Raw genomic sequence first — 23,942 nt, 5'->3', positions numbered from 1 at the left:
TAATTTTTTCAATGGAATCATTTTCTAATACGCACCTATGTATCATTTTTTACTTTTATTTTTTTGCTTAGAACCAAAACAAATAATTTAATTTATTTAATTTCGTTTGTAGGTATTATTTGATTTTTTATTCGATTTTTATTGTGTGAATATATGTATTGTAAAATTAATAATTGTGTTTATATATTTTATTTTTCGTATGATTATATAAGTTACTCAACCTTTAACTTGGGATTTTCAGAATTTTGTAGTCTTGAAAAGTGACAATATATTAGGATTGTACCTAGACTACATAAGAAAGTAAACCTAATAGTTTTTTTTATTGCTCAAATCTGAGCTTGACCATTTATTCCCAGCAATAATCGATTTAAGTCCCACGGCAAACCTTGGGGGCTAATAATTATGTATGCATGGTCATGTTTGGCCGAACACCTTTGAACCCCCGCAATCGCAGGAAGATGTCTGCAGATGACACCCCCACAAAGACAGATGTACCAGCATGATTTTATTCCATAATAGTTTGGATGGGGAACTCAGGGTAAATGTATTTCAAGTGCTCTCCACCTAATAAGATATGTGCAAAGCACTCCATGTAGGTGTGTAATTAGGCGTGAAACTGCTCGCTCTTGGGCACTGTGTGTTTGTCTTTAAATGGGTCCTCAAGCCATTGAATTCATAGTGGATATTAAATGCGTATGCCATGTTTATGGTTTATATGGTAAATGGGGAAATGCGGAAATGGAAATCAAATTCATATGCGCACATAACATTATGCGAGGGTTGTCCTCGTATCGCTTTTCCTTTCGCATAAATTCATGACAAATATTTTTTCCAAATAAACATTTTGTTATTAAAAAACAAAGACATCATCAAAACAAAACAAACAAAAACGGGGGAAAAAGAACCCAACAAACATCGTCATCAATGTTAAAATGTTTGGCAGAAATATATATAGACATTGAACCGTAATATTTCAGAAGTTTGCGAGGAAAGGATTGTGGGGAATCCAAGAGGCAGACAAGTCAAAGCCGCATTCGTTGGCAAAGGCATCAAATTCAAATTGAGGTCATGATTGGAAAGAGCGAATATCTTATGAGGGTTTTTTTCTGGAGAGGGGGCTACTTGGGGTTAGGAAAACATGCCAGCGGAAAACCCGTAAAAATGCCAAAAGGAAAAGGGCTGCCAAAAAGTATTTGCGGCATTGGCTTTTTCTTTCGCTCAGCCCCCGCACATTTGATTAAGGGCTTAATGCCGTTGATTTCCTGGCCATTTCGTTTGATTTAATTCGCAATCATCTCGAACCCATTGCCCTTTTGTACTAAGTCCCTCTGCTCTTTTCTCCTTTTGCAGATTCAATTTGAGCAACGCCGAGGAGGCACTATTTTCGCTGGAGAACCTGGACACCCTGACCTCGATGATGGTCCAGGAGAACAACTCGCTGCGGCTCCGCATCTATTCGTACAACCAGAAGGGCCGCAGCGCCGCTTATCTGCTGCCCGATTTCATAATTGGCTCAACAGCTTACAAGACAGGTGAGTGGCACTACCAGCCGCCAGATGGCGCTGGCCGCCCCCGAAAAAGCGAACACCACAATTTGCCTTGATTGATGGATGATGCGATGCGATGGATGTGGATGCTGATGCCGGGATTGGAGATCCAGCTCCTCTATGTGCGTGGGTGGTTGGGGCTTATGCTTTTGACAAGTGAGCAGTGAGCTTCTGATGGCCGCTGTATGCCGAGAATTATATCGGCTTGGGTTCGGGCTTCTTTGGCCCAGCCAGTGATTTCCTGGCCTGCATTAATCGCATGCAGGTTATAGGCCTCCTCCCTTAAATCCCAACCCCCATTGCCTGTGACACTTGACAGGTGGGCTCCTCCGCCAGTCATCTGCAGTACTTACTCCAATCAACATGCCAGCCTGAAGGGCACATCCTCGTCCTCGTCGTCATCCACATCCCCATCCCCATTCCATTGCTGCCATCCTGTGATGGCGTAAAATATGTGTAAAATTACTTTTTGACTTGAGCGGATCGTACAAGACTTTGAACAGTGGAGCAGGTTGCTATGGATATTATATAAACCCAATTTTCTATAATAATGATTTTTATTAATTGTTAGAACTTCATAAAAATGTAAATAAAATATTTCTAAATTCTTATTTTGTGAGAAAAATTTATAAAAGCAACTAGCAATGTTTCTACAATTTTCTTTCGGTTATTAAAAATATTGTAGAGTATAAATAATCGCGTCCTGAAAGTTTTTGCAGGAAGTATCTACTTTAAAGTTTAAACTAACAAACTTTAAAATTAAAATCCATTTATTTACATTTAGGGCTGGTTTCTCGAGTCCCTGTCAAAATCCCTGATAGCTATCTGTTTGAAAAACTTAAATACCAGATAAACTGTTCGTAAAAGCAAATCCGCTTTCTCGACTGCTTTAATTTATCTGAACGAGAAACAATTACAGAGAGCTGTTAACGCACAGAATTGTGGTGTGAAGCGCAAAAAATGGCATGCTTCGATTATTTCATCAGCTGTTTGGGTATAATTTAAAAGAAAAGATAGTTGTGATTTCGTTTCTTCTTCATAGTTGGCTTTGGGAAATCAGCTGTCATTCTATCGAGTCGAAAACGCTTAACAGGGACTCCGAGTCCCTGTCAAAGTTAGCTCTCACATTTATGCTCGAGAAAGCCAAAATGCCTTAGCAGGGACTTTATCTGTTCGAGAAATGTTAGCCGGCACTCGAGAAACCGGCCCTTAAAAGGCAAACTTTAGTAATGAAAAAGACCCGAAAAATGAATATGTATATATATCGTGGAAATAATTCAATTATTATCATTATTAAATCGTATAATATTATTCATAGTTTCATAATAAAACCCTTGTTTTAACCACACACAAAGCAGTTCTTATAAGAACCCTGATTTATGTATGGATTTTTCCACTGTCCTCCCAACCAATTAATCATAAATCGCCCCTTCTTATGCAACCAAAGCACAAATAACGTACATATAACTCATAAAATACATGCTCTCCTCCACTCTCTGCTCTTGCCTTCTCATTTTCATGTGAATTTCCTTTTGGCTAAAAATAAAACCGTCAAATGTCGACAAATTTAACGTTCTGCCCACCTATGGAACCTTAACTACCACTTCCATCGGCAATCAATTTGATGTGTGTGCGGATATATATGTGTGGTGGCTTGATGGCAATCTATCTAAAACCCGATGATGATTTATGAACGCCGATTGTCAACCTGTAATTACGCGAATAACAACAAACAGACGACGATGTAACACTGACATTGTCGCCGGTGATTGTCGGCAGTGTCCTGACGATCATAATTATTGGTGTGGCCATCGCGATACGAATATTCGTGGTGACATTTGTGCACAATTTGCGGAGGAATCGTCATCACGGCAGCAAGGCCACCGCCGCCGGAGTTACGGCCCAGCCGAGTGATGTCTTTAAGGTAGGTTAAGTCTGGAGACTTTTACCAATCCACCAACCTACCCACCCGTAGCCCACATTCCCCAAACGATTTTCGAGCAATTAATGTACGTATTATTTCCTCGTTGGACTTTCTCCTTGTTTGTAGGGCGGAAACTTGGAGAAGCCGCGCTGGCAGCACACGGACATAAAAACGAAATCATCAGAGGATTTGGTTGAGGACGAACGTGATCCGGACGTAATACCATCGCAATATGGTAAGATTATAAACAGTTACTGACACTTCAGGGGCACTTGACTTGGGGAGAATGTGTGGAAAAGGTTCTAGGGAACACAGGAAAAATTATTTAAGATTATATATAATACATTATTGAGATCAAAGAAGAAATAAAATATTTTATTCTATTTTTTTTTAAGTTATAAAAGTATAAAAAGTCAACATTTGAAATGTAATATTTATGTTTTCTAAATAATATTTAAAATATAATTTAAATTTTTTGGATTAATCTAAAACAACTTTTGTAGATATAGAAAAAAGTTTTTCATTGAACATTTTTTTGTTCCACTAAAAGGTATCACCATTTCTCTCAGTGCAGGGCAAGCAGGAGTCACTTGCGCAGTATAGCTCAATTTCGGTTTCGCTTTTTAATGTCACCCCGCGAGTCAAGTGTCCTGCCGGAGTAACCGGGAATAAAGCTGCTTTTTTTATAGTGTGCACTTTGAGCATTAAACTTTAATCAAATTTTATGGCCACTTTCGCCGACATTTACTTCCATGTGTCCCGCAATCGCAATGGCAATCGCATTCCGCTATCTGCAAATCCACAACCATTGTTCTTTGGCGACCCGACCCGCAATCGTAATCAATCTCATCAACACAACAACAATACGACCACCGATGCCAAACGGATGCCAAACCGAAAACCAAACTGAACCAATCCAATCCAATCAACCAATGCAATTTTCTTTTAATCGTAAATATTTTTAACGACGGAACCCGCCAATCTCTAACTCACGGACACGCGGACATACGGACATACGGACACACGGACACAACGTGGCTTCCTCCTCTCATGGCTCATCAATAAATTTCAATCAAGCAGTCGGCGGCAGCAGCGCCGGCAGCAGTGGCAGCAACGCCTCCAATGTGGGCAGCACCACCGCCGGCACCGCCACAGGGAGCAGCACCTCCACGGCGGTGGTGTCCTCGGTATCGGTGGCCAACACAAACACGGCATCAGCAGCCGCAGCAGGAGGATCGGTGGGAGGAGCTGGGGCATCTGCCACAGATGGCCATCAGTTCGCATCGGCTACATCGGGAGGCGGCGTTTCCAAGTGGTCACCGAATGGCAATGTAAGTACTCAAATGAACAAGCGATCCGGATTGCGGGTTTTTACATAGTGCAGGGACAAACTGAAGGCAAATTCATTAGACAGAATTATACCTACCTTGGCAGTACCTAAACAAATTTAAAATTTAAAAAAAAAGTACATGATTTGTATTGCTTTAAATGACAGCAATTTTCTCTTTTTTTTAAACAGTGGGCAAACAAAAATTCTTTTAAAAGTTATCATCACTTTTATAAGTTTAAATTCACAAGCATAGTTTAAAATAAAAACAATTAGGTTAAAAATGATGTCTCAAATTCTAAACAAAGTTTGCAAAAAATTATTTAGCTTTAATGGATTTAATTTACGAAGAAATATAAAAATAAGTTGTATATGTTTTTCATAAAATTAAATTGTATTATTATTTCTTAAATGGTTACGATGTCCAAAAATTAATTTTAATCATATTTATTTCCTAAGTTTTCAATAGTACCGATTCTCCATCAAGTTATCTTAAATTTCGAAAAACCGACTAGCACTTTAAGTCGATTCGTAAGTGTCCATTGAATGAAAGGTCCCACCCAGCAGGCTCTCATCACTTTTGATGGATTGTGAAATAATTAAAACGTGTCACCTTGGGAAATTCATCCTTGTGGGCGAGCGATAAGCAAGAGCAAATGAAAGTTAGACAAAGTCGTTTGCCGTTTGCCGTTTGTGCTTTGCTTTATTCTCCGTAATGCAATTTGATTTGGCAAGGTTTGTTGCAAACAGTCCGTAGAGAAAGGTGGAGTCCAGATGGCCAGATAGTCCGGCCCGTTAGTCCATGAATCCAATCCAAGCCCAGTTGGAGCGTTTAACGTCTGTCAGTTGTCAGTTGCGGTTCGTATTAACTGGGCTACTATTGCCCAGACTTCGTGGTCCTCTGTCCTCTGTCTTCTGGCAATCTGGTCGTCGGTGCACTGAAAGCAATCAACTACTCAGATTGTCAAATTGCTAAACAGCATCCCAGGCAACCGAACTCCAGTCCTCCATCTCAGTCAGTCGTTCCCCGAAAGCCCCCAAAACCCTCCGACACCCCGAGTGTATTAAAAAAAGCTTTTAAACTGTCACGGCTCCTTCGAAATTCCCACTCTTTGCACTGCCACTCAGGTTATAAATAAAAATCCATTGGCTAAATCGGGGGATTCATCGTGCAGCCAGGCTGTTGTTGGGCTCTGAGGTAATTGCGAGATTTTTAAAACACAATATATCATGTTGAGAGGGCCGTAATCAATCAATTTTTCCCCTGCATTTGTATTGAGCACGAAACTTGGCTGTCCGTTTGGCCAAATCCGTGGATCCCTAGAAATATTTTCTTTTTTTCGTAACTGATGGATGGAGTGCCTCTTAAAGTGGCAACAGGTGTGCTGAAAGACGGAAATGCAACTAGAGAGTAAAAGAAATAATCTATTTAAATGCATTTCCTAAAGAAAAAAAATGGACAAAATATCAAATTAATATGTGCTGGTAAAATTTATATTTCTTTAAGATCTTTTATTTGATCGGCTTTTTATTGAAATGTAATAAGGTAGAATTGATCCAATTCCATATCGTTCTTTTTTTTCTGTGCACTTGGAAATGCTAAAAGTTAATCTAACTCAGTAAATATATTTCACCTGAATTATTTAGTAAATTATTCGCCACAAAAGTTAAATCCCAAACATGTCGATTGCTTTCCATATAATAAATTTTATTACCACGTTGACTTTATATTTTAAATTTTTTTGTATCCCCACTTTTGCACATGCGATTTTTTGTGCGCCGACCATTCATTCGAGATTAGAGTGTCGGGCGAAAACACATTTGTTTTCATTTCATTAAGTTCGCAATTAGAATTTATTTATGGCCCACCCCCCGCACATATGAATATTCAGATATCTGTATGTTTCTATATATATTCTTTATGCGCTGACAACGGTCGAGATCCCCGAAAGCCATTACCATAAGCTGTGCGAACGAGATTAGAGCAGCGGGAAGCGGCCATATGCAGCGGCCATGACCAATTGACTGCCAGGCCGCGAATATATGTATATATATCACTAATCTGGCCAAAACATTGGACATTGGGGGTGTCCAAAACCAATTTGCAATGCAGAAAAAAAAGGCCGAAACAGAAGTAGCTGGGAAATCAGCCAACGCTGCGGTTTTTATTCCCAACCCGCTCTGCACTCGAAACCCCCAGATAACAAAGTATCCGATTCCGAACCCAAATCGGATACGCTGTCGGGGCTGAAAGGGAATTTCTGTTCTGTTTCATTCTGTAAATGGGATTTGCTGCGCAGATTTCAATTACATTTAAATTACCATTCCAGGCAGGCTTAAAATGCGGTTGGATGGGTGGATGGTATGGTCGAAAACCGGCCAGTGGGCAATCGCAGCATAACTCAATTCGTTAATTAAATAATTTTAAATATTGCCAGCCATAACAGCCGAACATTCAGGAGGCCATTCCCCACCCGCCACCTGGAAATTGCATTGAGATTTCAATTAGAATTCCATTTCGCTTTGCCAGCCCCAGCTAAATAAAAACGGGCAAATAACAAAAGTATTGGTCGGCAGCATTTTAGATGTTCCAGTCGAAATTCGAGCATTTCGGAATAATCATTTGAGCTAATTGGATTGCGGAGGCCGAGGACTGAGAGGGGCCGTTCGAAACATCATTGTATCGAATATCGCAGGAGTATCGGCACAATAAATTGTTCTTTAACCATGGTGTTGAATTTCAATCGACGCACTTTAATTGAATATTTTCTCATATATATAACAAAAAAAATTAAAAATGATAAAATATGAATTTTACATTTTGATACGTTAACTACAAATAAACGATATATTTTACACTATTATTTTTATGATTTTCTATAAGGTAACAACATTAATTTAGGCATTTGTGTCACATTTCTTTAGTAATTTAAAATTGTTCAGGAAACTGCAAACATAAGAATTTGATTTTGTTCGTGTGGAAAACTTTAGAGCGGTGATTCCAGATTGCTTTCAGGCGAATGATTTCCGTTGCAAAAAAGGAATGCACTCAAAAAAAATAACATCAAATTGATAACTAGCTTAGAATTAAATAACTATAGATTTTAATTTCCCTACTCTTAATTTAACAATTTGCAAAAATATTTTAAGATGTTTTGAATATTTTAAATAAAAAAGAAATAAAATAAAATGTAAAATAATAATTGCTTTTATAGGAATGCATTTATAATTGAAAAAAATATAACAAAATAAAAAAAATTCTTTTTTATGGAATTTGAGACTCAATTATTTTTGAAGGGCGATGCAACAATTTTGGCGGTTATACACTTTTTCAATACAATTTTTATAATATTTCCTTGAGTCTAAAATAGGATAAGGTTTCATCGGATCATATTTTTGAAATATTTATATTTATTCCATTTAACTCAATGTATTTTGTTTTGCTGAGTGTATCTATGTCTCCATCTGCTCTGCTTTTCTTCCAGGTGACGACGACGATGCTGTCCGGCGATGCGGTGAATGCAACTGTCACCTACAATCAGATCAACGCGCAGCGGGCGCAGCTCCTGGCGGCGGTGGCGGCAGTGGGTGGTGGCTGCAGCAGCACCGTAATCTCGCCCAGCAGCAGCATCCTGGGCGGCCTTGGCAAGCCGCTTGGCATGGGAATGGGCGGGGGAATGGGCGTGGGCATGGGCATGGGGCTGGGAATGGGTGGCACAGTCATTGGGTCACCCACCTCGCTCTCCTCGACGGCCACGTTGGCGGCCCACCTGCAGCCGGTGCACAGCAGTGGGGTGGGTGGCACTCTGCCGCCGGGACTGGGAAGCGGCGGTGGTTACATCATGAACGCCTATGCCAGCGGACGGCTGCACCACCCACCGGGGGGTGGTGGTTCAACGGGTCACACGGCCACCCTGAACAGGCACCACCACCAGCAGCAGCAGCACCACCTCCACCATCATCCCACGCACCACCAGCAGCCACCACCGCACCACTCCGGCTCCAGTCTCCTGATGGGAAGTGCCGGCAGTGTCATGGGCGTGGTGGGATCCACCACGACGGCCACCACGTCGTGCAACTCATCGCAGGATCTGGACGACAACATCAACATAAATGCGATTAAGGACTGCCTGATGACGCAGCGAGTGCCCGAGAGCTGTGTCTAAATCGGGGAGTTCGATATGGCGGATATATGTATTTATTGTGTAGGAATATAAATCTATGTCAGACGGAATTGTGGCAGTTTTCACATTCATTCATTTTTTATGCATTTTTTTAGCCTTATTTAATTATAGATTTATGGCCACTACTCTATTTAAAATGTTTTATAATTAGCTCTCATTATATGACAAATTTATCGCTTAATATATTTCATTTAATTTAAATTTAAATCCTAATAATCATTTAATCACATTTTAATGAAAGTAAAAATTGCTACAGTTCCGTTATCTTCTCGTTAAGGTGCTGTGCATATATAATCTAGACATTAGGCAACCGATCAGTAACTGAAAGAAAACCCGTCATATCTTCTGGTTCAATAGCATATCCCTTGTTATATCAACTAAAAAAGAAGGAAATGAATTCATAATCATGGGAACTTTTGGAAGATTTATTCAATTCATTGTAAAATTCGAAACAGGCTTAAGAAACATATTCTCAATGCCCAGCATTTTTTAAGAATTTAAAAACCAGGCAAAGATATGAAAACTTACAACTGATATTTTCAAGAAAAAGTCTTCTTTTCGGAAAATCAATAAAAAACGATAAGGGATGAAGAACACTTTACAACACAGTTAAACCACACACTTTAATTTAAGGAAACTTCAAAAAGACTCAAACGATTTAGTAGCTAAATATTTTGTAGCTAAAATATTTCCAGAAATGAAAGGTAAATATCATAGGAGTACTTGTACATAAAATATATTCGTGGCATTAAGAATAGGTAAATTGTATAAAGAGAATACTAATCAGACCCAAAGCGACCCTTTGTTGTTGTACATAATATATTGATGATTGTAAATTAATCAAAGTTTATGTTTGAAATGCCGTCTTGATCGGCCAATGGTCCTGCTTAGAGCTAAAAAATAAATACTGAAGTTAAATGTTTAGAGTGGAAAGCGTTAGACCTAAGCTAAGCTAGACGATAGAAAATGAAAGAGTTTAAACTGTGCTAGGCTAACAGAAATAAGCATAAATATCAATAAATATGTTTAGCTAAGTGGAAGGATATTGTGAAAAAAACAAAATTAAGTGTTTGGAATGTAAACAAAGGGCGAAAAGTAAATATAGATCAACTACGAAAAAACCAAACCCGAAAGAGTTAATTAATTATTGGGAGAACCTTTTGCGGTGCAAACTTATTTTGGTTTCGACATCTAATTTGGAAGTTGAAACCAACTTCGGTGGGTTTTCATTTTCACTTTTTTGCGGAACACACTTTGGACACATGTCCGAAATCCTTTTTTTGGCCCCACTTGGCCAATTTAAATCGACACCGAAACTGGGATGTGCAGCCAGTTCCTGCGGTTCGCATGGCAACCACAATTCCCAACACCCGCAAGACAAACCGCAAGTGCCAAGCGAAAAAACTACTTAAAATTTCATATGCTCCCTGCCTCGGTCCCTTGTTTTTCCCGCTCCACTGGACTTGGCTCATTAGTAAATCAAATTTATACGTGGGTGGTTTATCGGGCCCAAAAACACCCACTCGCCGACTGGAATGGTCAACCGAATGGAACGTTGAATCCTAGTTGAATTCGAAGGCCGGAATAAGTGGATATATTGAATTCCTGTAACTCAACTTTGAGTAGTGACAAAGAAATTAGGCTAGTCATTTAATTATTCGGTGCACGACATTTAATAGTATCATTATTAAGCTGTAGACGGTTAATTATCGAATGCATATAGGGTATGAAACTTAAGGTAAGATAATATATTAATGAAGGAGAATACTCTATACCAATATTAAGCAATTTATTAATTTTGGTTAGTTATTTAAGTATCTAAGGAATTTCCAGTCAAGTGCCTTTTGAACAATCCAAATATTCTTTCTATTACTTTGGTATTTGCTTTCATGTCATCGTCTAATAGATATCTCTTCACACGTGTCAGAAATTACCCAGACACAACAATAATAACAGGGGAAAATAAGGAATAAAGACAAGCAAAGAAAAACCCTGCCCGAGGTCAGAAAATGTAAATAAATGGATTGCCCCCCGTGGCAGAGAAAAGAAAGAAAGAAAGCCTTTAATAGAAATAGCCAAGGAAAATATTGGTAGAAAATTATGCGCGTGATTTATGCTTTTGTTGTTCTCGACCAGCCACGCTTATTGATTTTTCCGCCCCCAACTATGTGTGAAAATTAAATTCCCGTTTACAGTTTTCCCTCCATTAGCGATTAACACCGCGCCCCAGAGTTTCAGAGCTTCGGAGCTTCATTTTCCCGCAACCAAAGGCGACCAGAGAATTGAATTGAAGCGCATTGTGTAAATCAGCGGCTCAATAAAATCTAATAGCCCCGGCAGATTGCGGCTCGGCACGCACCGCACCAAGGCAACAAAAAATAGGAGGGGGTCCTTCAGGGGGTGGTAAACATAAATTACCAGACGGGACAAAGCTCGTCCTTGACAGTGGCTAAATTTTGATAGGCATCATAATAAATGGCAAGAGTGACAGACTGACGTCAGTGATCCGAAAAGCTGGAACCCGTTAAGAATTCTCTTAGCTGATTGACTTGTAAAGTTGGCTGCAAAATAATATGGTTAATCTGGACTGTAAATTGCTGTCAGGAGATCGTCTCAGTAAGAGCTTTTTATTATAATTATTGATTAATATTGAAACTATTCAATCAACTCTAGTTTTTACAAGCTAACCGATTAAATATACGATTTTGTTAGGTTAAAAATATGTAAACTAAATTATTAGTTTAGTTCAGTAGTGTATTCTGGTTAAAATGTTGTTTAAAGAACAAAATTAACTATATTTTTTTAGCCTTTCTATCAAAACAGTTCCTATTCTTATAGGATCATTTGTCCTTTTACGGTTTTTAAGAACATATGATCTCAATTCTTCCCACTAAATCCCCAGTTGGTATAATCGCTACCTTTAATAATAGGTTTATAATGTTTATAAGGTCGTTATCTAATCTGTTTTGAATACCAGAGTAAGTATGAAAAAGTAAATTTACCGGCATTAATTCCATATTGACTGGCGGAAATACTGGTAATCCCCGTGCTCCCCACCGGATGCTTTCTTTGTTCATTATCGAACTTTCCGACGTTATAGCGTTATAACACTTGCAGGGCTGGGCGAAAGCCAAAGCCACCGGCAGGGTATTACCACAGGGAAGCCGCTTTGGCAAATTAACTAATGACCCCATGTCGGGGGAGGGCTAAGAACGGAATCGAAGTTCTGGGGGGTTTTTGCCGGATTGTTGCCCGGACTCGTCGGCGAGGGGCGTTTGTTTAATTGTCGTGCGACCCGCTTTTTGCTCCGTTTTAATGAGTCAATTTAAATTCCGATTTCGATTACGGGTAAAGCGTTTTTCGTTTTTCGAGCAGCTGAGGCCAAATCGATGTTCATTAGCAGAAGGCGAGCCACGCCTTCTTTCGCTTTATTTTTTGCCCTCTGACCTCTTTGTTCCCGGGCATTGTCAACGCAATTAGCAGCGCGAACGAGACGGAAGTTTTAAAGTTAATATTGGTTTTTGTTTTTAGCATTCAAATGACTTCGCACGTCGCTTGCTCTTTGGAAAGTGGAAAATGGAAAAGGTGGCTGCGGATTGAAACATATTTTGAGAATTGAGAACAGTGATCCCTCGGGCGAAGGTCAAATATACATAATTGAAGCATTTGGCATTTATTATAATTTGAATTCTTTGTTAGTGGTTCTTAATTAAAAACCAACCGCACTTTTTGTTAGCTATTGCTAAATTAATGAGCAAGGGCACTTTATGTTTTTTGTAAGCTGGCAATTTTAATTAAAACATCAGGGTTTCATTATTTGATTTATTGCACCGTCTGACAGGCCGCAATAATCGCCGTAAACAAATGCATATGTAATTGCATATTTGAACTCAATTAACCCGTGACTCGACCGCACAAATTTTGCAAATTTGTCAACCCAATCGCAGTGGGTGGTTTTGGACCTCCTCAATTGCTCTAGGGTCATAAATCTCGGCCTACACTTTCAACTTGACCCCAAAGCGGAGTCGCCTCGATGTCGTTGGAAACGCAGCGCTGCATGAAATGAAATTTAGCGCAACGGCCTCCTTCCATATGCTTTTTTGTTTTCGAGTTTGGCTTTTTCGGCTTCTATATATTTTTTATACCGTTCTTTTTCGCTTTTCCGTGCGTCGCTCAACGCAACAATTTATGGCTAAGCGCTCGTGTTTGGCCCAAAAGTATATACACACATATAGAGGAAAACCAGTTACATAGAAACACGTCGATAAATTACAGTCGCCCCGAGAGGCCTCGGTCTCGCCGGCCTAGCCGAGTTGAACTAATGGCAGCCGAGCCAAATCGTTATATAACAGCAAAAAAAGGAAATTCTTAAAAAAATTATCTCGAAACCAAATGCTCTGGATGAAACAGGTGATTTTACTAAAAAAAATCTCTCGTTTTTAGTGAAGCCACCCTTTTATTTGCATTTAATTATTTTCATAACAACTATGGCGATTTTTTTGTATTAATCAGTTATTATTCTGTTTACAAAAAAGTAATACTACATATTATAGACTTGCTATTACACTCTCTTAAAATGAATTTTTTTTGTGCTTCTCTTACTAAAGCTTAAAAAACTTTACCATCGATTTTTTTGATATTTTCAAAAAATCATATCGATAATATCAATGTTTTAATGGAAAATAAAGTAAAATCAGAAAGTATGTATTTTAAATTCTTTCACTCCACCAATAAAGTTATGTGATTATATAGAATCATTTTTTATAATTACTCAAGCAAACATTCTCAAAAAACGCATATACCTCAATTTGTTTAAATGGGCTGTGAAAATAATCACGCGAACAACAAGAAAAATAAATTTAAATTCTGTGTCAACATGCGGCATGGTGAGATGTTGCCAAGTCGTCTCTCCCTAACAATTTATGCAAAATAACAAAAAAAAAACAAAAAAAAAGAGTAAAGTGAAGGGAAAACAAATATACCAACGCAATAACATAGGGGGTGGGCAACTTGTGCGTGGGCTCGTGTATGTGTTAATTAAAATGCCTTAATTAAAATAATTTTCAAATATTTTGCAAGCTGAAAAAGTTTCAACGCACACAGCGATGGAGTGATGCAAATATTAACGATTCGGAGTGCCAGGAGTGGGAGCTACAAATTTTTTCCTTGCTTTCCATTGAGTGGCGCACAGATTGACAACCATGACAGGAGCAACTGCCTCCTCTTCTCGTTCAGGGAGAAATGCGCCCCCGAACGTATTAAAAACTTTACAATTTGTGCAGTGTAGTCAAGTTTAATTTTTTGGTTGAGTTCATGCGAAAATTGCAAAAATCATATTCCAACTGTTTGGCAAGCCATCAAAGGTATGGACGATCCGCATCGGCAGGGGATTGGATGGCATAGGAGCTGAGAGGCCGAGAGACTGGGGGTCCGAAACTAAAACCTGCAAAGGATAGTTTCGCAGGATGGATAACTTTTGAATGAAAATGCAGCTGGCAAAGGGAAAGGTGGAGGCAAAACCGTAGCAACATGTGTTTGTCCATTCAGCACAAATCGATTCCGGGGCAGCTATTTGCTTGGCAAATTGAAAAAGAAAATTTCCATAAACCTTGATTTCCGTCGCACAACCGGCTTACGAAAGGTTGACAATTGTCCCTGTGCATTATTATTATCCTTGAGCCCTCGCCCTTTCTCCCTACTTATCTGTGCCGCATTTGTTAAGTTCCTTTTCTGCGGTAGCTGCCACTTTTTAATGTCTTATCTACGTGGACTGTTTGTCGAAAATGGAGCTACAAATTTAACCCAAAACACACGCGCCACACATAAAAAGCAAGCGGCGAAACGAAACAAAATAAGGAAAGGCCAGAAAAAAAATGCTGTTGAACTGTAAAGAGCGGAGTATGCCGCACACTAACCCTTTATTGCCTCCCCTTCAGTCCTGTAGGGAAACCCAACCCCCTAGCCCCTCTCATACAGGAGAAGAAGTCATAATTATGCCCGGCCCATCGCGCAATGAACGCGGCACGCAAAACATTTTTCGTAATTATCTCTCTAAAACCAGAAAAAAAGCACAATGAAAAGTACGCGAACAAACACTAAATAAAAAAGAATGCACAGTGCTGCGAAAATTTTGCAAAGCGAATTTCAATGCTCTACGCGATATGGAAAATTTATAAAACAAAATTCTGATATATAATGGTAAACTAACTTTATTTGTTATCCTACAGAAAAATATGATTTAAAGAGCATTATCCTCTAATTGTAAATAGTTTTAGATTTTAAAGAACATTTTGAATATATGAACTCCAAAAAACAAACTCAATATAATGTATAAATACTTAAAAAATGTGTTCAAAGTCAAAACAAGTTATAAAATATTTTCTCCGAACCCACAAAAGAGTATCACACTCTGACTTTCCCTGGAAGGGGTAAAATAAAATTACCGCATCACAGCACGTGAAGCCAAGGATAAGAAAAACGGAAAAGAAAAAGGTACACGAGCAGAAATAAAGAAATTTAACAGCTACATGCACAGTTCGGTGTCTTTGTTTCAAGGGTACAGCATTTAATTATTATTACGTTTAAATTCTATGACTTAGTTTCTTTACTTCTGTACTTTCCTTACAATTGAAACTTTATAAACACTAAAAAACACTCAAATGGTCGACCCAAAAGCGTTTCACTTTTTTTTTGGGAAAACTTAAATATCGTTCTCAATAATATGCATTAAAACTTTATTATTTTATTACATTCAGCTCTGTTTTTAGCTTATGTCATTTTCTTTTATTTTGAGTTTCATTTATATGATTCTTTTGTTGTTATTTTAATTGAATAAATGTTATAAAAAGTGGAATACTTCCAAAAAGGACAAATATATGATGAATTCGGCTTGGAAGATGTATTTGAAATGTATTTTAACTTTATAGTTAAGATTATTTAAATTTTTATTATTAGTTCTAATGGAAAAAATATTTAAAAAATATAACAAGTCTAAAATAGTTATGTTGTAAATCTGTCACTATAAACAGACTTGATGCATCTTCCAATCCATGTGGCATTCTTAAAGAGTTGTCCAGTCTCAGTCACAACTTGGCTTACTTCCCTGGAAGGCCAAAACTTCGTGCTGCGATATGTGGGCCAAGAGTCGCGTCGGGGGCACGAAAACCCAAATTCAAGCCGGGAAAGGATGAACACGGACCTTCACGCCACACGACGGGTGGGCGTGTCGCTCATGCCAAATATCCTTGGTGCTAAGCTCGTGTGTGTGTGAATGTGTGTGTGAGGGAAAAGTTATTGTTGGTAATATCAACACTAAAAGTGTTTATGATATGAAAAATGTCGACAGCAACTGCAGAATAGATATGCTCCGGGTGGAAAAGGATGAGCGGAGATGTGTGTGCTTGTAGTTTTTATCGCTGCTGCTGACTTTGATGAAAAATATGATTATGTCCTTTATGCGAATGCCTTGCAGTAAAAATAATAATAACACCGAGATACATTCCCGCCTCGTTGTGGCATTTCCACCGAGATATCCCCTCCCTTACTGTTGTTTATTTTCCTTTTTTCTTTTTGGCAACAACATTTTTCATGACTTTGTTCGGCTTCCTTTGACTTTATTGGCTGCTCTGCCCGTCCAAGCTTTTGCCTGCCGGGCAAAACACTGGCATTGGCGATTTTCCCAAGCATTCCCTCGCTGCTGGCTTGTCATATGTTTGCTTTATTATGGACAACGCGAAGCTGTAAGCAACACTGGCCATAACAATAACAGAAGGCAACAAGCCACCAACTACTATACAAACCCACCAGAAAATGCAGTCAAACGGTTGTGACCCATAAAGTGACAAAGTTGCAAGTGGCTCTGCTCTGGAGAATTGACAGCGATGCCACGCCCAGAAATCCGGCAAAAAGTTACGCCCCCTTATATAAAACGCTCGTTTTCACTTAGATGCGATTAGTAATGGTGGGGAAAAATCCCTTAGAAGGATGACTTTGAGTAAACTCGAGTTATCTGTGATCCCCGAAAAGTATGCTACAGTTTTTAAAACTTTTTCACCCATTTTCTAAAAAGGTTGATATTCACAGGTAAATTTATATTTAATAAATTAAATTAAGTATAGAGAATTATATTTATCGATTCATTTCTATTCAAAAATACTATAAAATAGCCAAGGAGTCAAAAAGAAATATAAAGCCATGTAAAAACTGATTTATTAAAAAAACAGTTTGAAAATAAATTTTTGTTTAAATTTTTGAACATTTTGAAGTAAAAAGGCTAAGCAAACATTAATCCGGAATTCATTATTGTTTCTAATTAATATTTTTAAACTATTACAATTTTTAGTGTTTTTAGTTATTATTTTAGTTATTGTCAAAACGAAATGAAAGCTTAAGGAAAATAATTATTTAAAACATTTTATCAACTAAATATGACTGGTATCTTAAAGAGTACCACACCCACACTTATTTATTTTCTAGTGATTCAGACAGAGGGAACCAAAAATAAAACCAAATTCTTAAGCAAAACAGGAAACCCCAAGGAGCCTTGTCTCCACATGATTTACTCAATATAATTCTGTTCCTGCGATGGTTAATTTATGGGGGGCTGGAATTGCGGGAACTGCAGGAATTCCGCCGCCCAAGCCCACTTAATGTCGCTGGAATGTAATAAAAATCCAAGTCGATGGATAAAGGACGCTGAACGAGGGGAGCCAAACAAATGTCCCCTTAAATATTTAGTTGATTTAATTATGTGGACACACTCTGTTTCTGTGTGTGTGTGGGGGTAGGAGGTGGAGGGTGGTGAAGTGAGAGAAAAGAAAGAGGGGCGGGAAAACCATTAAATCAACTCAAACTACGTCAGCTGAATTTACGAGCCCCCAAGTTTTTGGCTTTCTTTTAATTGTTCTTTTCGGTTATCTGTTGCTTATTTATTACGAATGCCATATGCCATATATGACATAAAAGCCTTGAAGAAGAAGACCCACACACACACACTCACACACAGAGGATGATGGTTTTGCTTTGTGGTCATTTTTTGGTAAATTAATTAAACAAATAAAATAATATGTCAGCAGCAGCAAAAAGCAATAAATACTAATTTGCCTGTTTCAACACAAATGTCATCTTTGTGTTGAGATAAATAAGGCAGAAGAGGAAGAAGCCCACAGGAAACGGAAAGACACACACACACACAGACTTATGCACACACTTATAGCACCCCGTGTAAATGTTGTTGTCCTTGTGGCTGCCCGATTTCCTCGGCATTTGTTGCCAAGGATTCCAGCTGCTCGCAAATGCGGTTGGCCAGGACTCATGGGTTAAGTGGATGGTATGGTATGGGGGATGGTCGAGGGTTGAGGGTTGAGGGTTCGGTGGATCCTTGGTTCGGCGGTTGGCTAGACAACTTATCGCTGACGTTTGTTCAATTTTCTCCATTCAATTAATGTACTTTTGTCTCATTTAATGAGAAAAATGAACTTTAAAACATATCTAAGTTGCACTCCATCTGTTCCCTAATTGGGATTATATGAAAATTGAATTTGTTGCCTTGATGTAAATATTTAATCTCAAATTTGAAAACAATTTCCCTCGCGGGATAATGAAATGATACACCATTGTACGATTATTAGTATTTGATACTAAAATGTGTTTTGTGTTCTCTGCACATCCTGGAGCATCTGTTGAATAATTTCTTTGGATTTAATCCGCATTAAAGAACGGTTATGTTTGGGGAATGGCCAGCAATAATTGTTATTCTCCTTGTACGAACATCTCCTTTTGTTTTCCAACCCCCCGGGAGCGTCGGCTTGTTAGCAATTCTACGACTGCCGGTTTGTTTGGTTTCGGATTCAATTCACTTTTTGTTTCTATTAATGACACACAAACACACATTCAGACACACAGACAGTTGGAGAAATTCAGTGGCTGTGAAGGACATTTGGCAGCGTTTTTGGGTTTGTCGTCGCTGGATTTATTTCACGGCACATTTAATTCCAGCACGCGCCTGCCAACGAGAGAAAATGCCAGTGGAATATCCCCCAAAAAAACACAATGTTGACAACGATGAGATGGCGGAAGACGGGGAACAAATCGACGACAGGCATTTGGATAAACAATACCGTCAGAGGCAGTAATTTGTTTAATTTTAAGTAGCCCTCGGGCAAAACTATTCCCACTGCCCAGTGGGTCAAAGTAATCGCCATCGTTCTGGGGGCCCCGCTTCAGTTTCCCAATTCCCCAGCTCACTTATCAAGTGCCCGGAGATCTGCTGCTTCTGCTCCGCTGTGGTCATAAAAATCAAAAGAGCATAAAAATACATTTGATAACAGTGACGACTTCTGTTTTTGGTGTTTAGTTGCGGGGCTTTCGACTCCCCAATCCCCGGAATCCCCAAAATCCTCGATGGTAACTCCCCCGTGGCCCTCCGTTATTTGCCTAAAGTGCTCATTTCAATGTCGCCCAGTGTCATGCCAAGATGTGGGCAGCATTCACATCGGACCGAAAACCAAAAGGCCGTGGCAGTCGGGGGCTCAGGAAATTGGCAATGCCAAAGCCAAAACGAAACGAAAAAAGAATAGGAAAACAGGGAGCCAAAAAAACAGAGGGGAATACGAGGCGAAACAGAGCGACAGGCAGCGTCCAAAAGTGAATTAAAATAAATTTGCTAGCGGGGATTTGGGGATTTGTTGTGCTGCGCATTTTTAGCAGGCGGCTACCAAGGACACGACTAACGCATTCCCGGTCCCATTAGCAGGGCTGCACAATTGTATTGGTATCCTTTAAGGGATTTCTAATATTATATCGACAATATAGAAACATTTTTTAAATAATAGAAAAGAGGCAACCACAGAAACCGAACTTCAAACATGTAAAATATTCTATAACTTATACTTATACTATAAGTGTAACTATCTTATTTTAGTAGTTGCTTTACAACTTTTTTATATGACCTTCTTTTTTTTAAATAGGTATTTTTAAGAAATTAAGCTTAAAATATCATATCAAACAAAAAATACATACATATTTATTACTTAATTAATATCTTCTTTTTCAATTTTTATTCCCAGTTCGATAGCATTTTTTTCGTTCAGCCCTGAACTGCGTTCCTCTTTACTCGCCCCCATTGATGGACTTATAAAATATAATAAAAATTTTCTGGAGGAATTGGCCATGTTTTTTCTTGCCCGCAGCTATTATCTCTTCTTGAGACAGCGAGACTGCCCCTTGAGCCTTGACTTCTCCGGCTTTTTTCCTGGGCCATGACTTCGACTTCGCCTTCGACTTCGGCTTGTCCAGTGATGCATATAAGCAGGCGGCATTTATATAATTGTTATATCAAATATTCGACAGTGCCGAGAACACTTTAAACGCTCAAAAGGCCATCAAATTTATGGCTTTAAAATTAGACCAAACGGTGGCCTAGGGAAAAGTGGGCAAAGCAATGGAGGGTGAAACATGGGGCAAGGATTTGGAAGTGGTGGACAGGATTAGCGGGTGCAGAAGGTCCTTCTGCGGTTCTGGCGACGTCTGTCGGTTTTGTTGGGCGGGTTTCTGTTTCCGGGAACCCCCGCTGCGTTTATAATGACGACGCGGCCTGTTGGAGTTTACTAATTCTTGTCCCGCTTTTGAAAACTTTACAATTAGATTTTCGCCCCGCCCACAGTTGGTCGGCAGTTTTTGGGCCTTGATTTATTGACAGACCGGCCAGTCGCGAGGAAAACTCCTTGTGGGTATCCCGTGGTCAGCCCATAAATCAACGAAATGTACGTAATATGTCGTCGTCTTCGCTTTAAGTAAATTTCATCTTTAAATGAAGGCCCGAAATTTCGGTTCCCAAAGTACCAGTTTTTGGGCAATGGGTCTAGCCTAATGATTACGGCATAATCCAATTTTCATTATATTTACATCAATCTGGAATGATAAATGAAAAATGCAAATAATAAGACTAAATCCGGGTTTCTTTTTGGGTAACCCTTTTTCGCCGACCGCTGACATTTTATACAATTCCTTTTTTCCGGGTTGCTCATATCCCATTTTTTTTGTGGAGTATATATACTCTTTCAATTATGGTGTATATATTTTTATAAAACAATTTTTAATTTTTGATTTATTTAGTAATTGTATTAAAGTGTAATAAAAAGAATATAGTAAAATAATAAACAAAAATATTATTTAAAAAAAAACAAATATTTGTTGTACATTAAATAAAATCGATTGTGAAGAAGTGTATTTATTGCCTTTTTCAAATATTTTATAAACATATATTTATGAACCTGATTTAGAGTGCGCGAGTATTCCTCTACTTTTCATTTCCAGCATTTGCATAATTTTCTGCAGATTAAACTACAATTTATCATAATTTTTTCATGAGTGAATTGTTGCCTTGCGCCCGACTGCTCAAAGTGATTTTTAATAGCCGACGGGCGACATTTTCCCAGCTCAAGTTTCACATTTACATCATTTGTTTGATGGGAAACGGGCTTTAAGAAATTTTCGGTTAGAATTCACTGCCCAGTCAGCGAAAGGAGACAGCCATGCGAGGAAGTGAGTACATCAAAGGCGGCAATAAATCCAGGGAAACTGCGAATGCAATGCACATATATAGGGGTGGATCGGGGAAGGATAACTTGACCAAACGAGGCACACAGACACAGAAATGGGAGGTGGCAAAAGGGGGTGTTGTACATACATAAATCGAACTTGGCATTGGGCTAGCAACTTTTGAGTGAAGTCAACACATTTTCACACACAATGAATTTTGCCAACGTTTGCAGGAATCAGCGGAAAACGCTGCTGTCCGGAAGGCGTTGCCATTTCGGGGCGTGGTCAGTGTGCTGGTTTGCCTATTGATTTTTCGGCTCCACAACGAGTTAAAGCTCATAGCCATAGACAATCTGGGCACACATGGCGTATGCGCAATATTGGAAACTACAGGGCAAGGCCAACGAATCGAGGATTTCCCAGGACCAACGACCACGCGACAACCTTGAGACGAAATTGTCTAAGTATAGTGTCGAAAGTTTCCGTTGAAAGATTTATGGAGGAAGTGGCAGCAACAGTCTCTCACGCTCACTCGCTCACAAAGCGTTAATCCAAGTCAATTAGTTTCTTTGTTGTTTTCGACAGCGCCTAAAATGTTCGCCACTTAACTTTATGGCAAAGTTGAAAACTTGCACAATGCCAGCAACAAACACTATATAGGCGACAACAACAACAATGACCTTTGCATCTACTGTTTGGGGGGCTTAAAACTAAATTAAAACTGGGGAGCCGGCGAAGGTCAAAGTTGTGACAGCCTCTCGAACTTGCCTTTAATTTATGGCTTCACCTCTCATTACGCAGAAAATTTACCCAAAAAAAAAAAGGTAAAAGTTTTCAGCAACCTGTTGTGGATTTTAAATGAAAAGCGTAAAAGAAAACGAAATTATAAATTGTTGTCATTTGGAAAGCGAAAAGGTTGTCGCAATCATAAACTTAGTTAAGATAAGAAAACATGTAAGTAAGGTACACAATATTTGATGTATTATGTATTATTATAATTATTTGATTTATTTTGTATTTAAGGTATTATCCTAATATTAGCTTTCAAGGGAAAAGTCATCCAAAATGTATTTTCTATTTTAAAAATCGGGTTCCGTAAATAAAATATATGTATTTCGTTCATCCATGAACATATGCCATTATTCGATAATGTCTCTATAAATACTCAAAAAAAAGCGTTGCATATATTTCCGCATTTTTCATTTGGCAGTACTGAAGCAGAAACCCTAAAACGCTGATGTCTTATTTGCTCCACGCCCAATTCCCCAACCAAACCCTTTTTTTCAGATGCCAAGCCTACTCGCCTGATTTGCTGCCATTGAATTGAATGATTTTGTTTTTCAATTTATTGGGATTTTCTTGAAGGCCATCACCACAGCGAAGTGTGGGGGAAATGCGGAAGTTACCAAGCGGCCTGGGTTGCCATCAAAACATATAAAGCATTTTTATTATAAAACGGGTAAGGGCCACACGCACGATATTATCAGAATTGATTTATTTGCCTGCCTTTCCACTTCCCCCTATATTGTTGTTGCTGTTGCTGGCCCATCTCCTCTGGTAATGTTTAAAAGGATATCTGGGGCTAAAGCCTTTGATTTCCTAACCGGGCTTTCGCTCAATTTGCTGGTCACAACACGTTTCAACTGTTTGGAATTTTTATTCTCCTCGCCTCGAAGCATAAAATATTTATTTCTTCAAATTGTTTTCGCACGAATTTTATTTAATTAAAATGCCGCGTTGTTTTTGGACGCCCATAAAGGTGAGAATGGGGCCGTAATCCTAAATGTACACTAACCAAAATCTAAATTTTTTATTTTAATGGCTGTACAAGTGGCGCATTAATTCTAAGAATACGTTTTCACCCAGTAATTAAGGTTTTTATAATTTCAGTAATAAATTCGGTACGACTGCGACTGCTAAATTAAAAGAAAAAATTTAAAACAAATTTAAGAAAAATTACTTTACTATAATTAACAAAAAAGTACATAAGACATTTGGAAAATGTTTATCATTTAAAAAAAAGTTAATCAAACAAATCTATGAACATATTCTTGTTAAATTAGTTTTTGTTGCTTTCATAACTTTTTTCCCAGTGCACCTATTTCTGAACACACTTCAAATATGATTTCTTAAATGTGTGTGTTTCTTTTATTATTTTAAAAACCGCAAAGCTGATGAACGCCGGGAGCTGGGTGTTGGTTTTTTGGCTTTGTTGGTTTGTCTGACTGGTTATTAAAAATGGGGAAAAAAGCGCAACAGCGGAATAAAAGCAAAACCCAAAAAACAGAAAACAAACAGCCAAGCGAAAGGCGTCGCATCCATAAATCCCGCCAGCATTTCACATGTGTATAGGTTTTTTATTGCCCTGGGTGCTGTGTTGGCCAAAAGGCAAGCGCTTCGCGCTTCCAAACCAAAAAAAA

General features: G+C 38.7%; 1 protein-coding gene across 2 annotated transcripts in view; it reads left to right on the top strand.

The window, feature by feature from the left end:
- Positions 1-10,108, top strand: part of side-II (sidestep II) — a 75,304-nt gene extending 65,196 nt beyond the window's left edge. The window contains exons 16-20 of one of the 2 annotated variants that reach the window (XM_044395106.2): positions 1,351-1,532; positions 3,284-3,471; positions 3,598-3,706; positions 4,552-4,802; positions 8,284-10,108. In XM_044395106.2, the coding sequence (XP_044251041.1) occupies positions 1,351-1,532; positions 3,284-3,471; positions 3,598-3,706; positions 4,552-4,802; positions 8,284-8,964 (1,411 nt within the window). In that variant the 3' untranslated portion in view covers positions 8,965-10,108. Of the gene's footprint in view, positions 1-1,350; positions 1,533-3,283; positions 3,472-3,597; positions 3,707-4,548; positions 4,803-8,283 lie in introns of both variants that reach the window. The other variant, XM_070211703.1, reaches the window with a different exon arrangement.
- The last annotated feature ends 13,834 nt before the right edge of the window (positions 10,109-23,942 follow it).

Source organism: Drosophila takahashii, chromosome 2L (assembly GCF_030179915.1).
Source record: "Drosophila takahashii strain IR98-3 E-12201 chromosome 2L, DtakHiC1v2, whole genome shotgun sequence".
NCBI lineage: Eukaryota > Metazoa > Arthropoda > Insecta > Diptera > Drosophilidae > Drosophila > Drosophila takahashii.
Note: the sequence above shows the minus strand (reverse complement) of the source record. Positions and strands in the feature narration are given on the sequence as shown.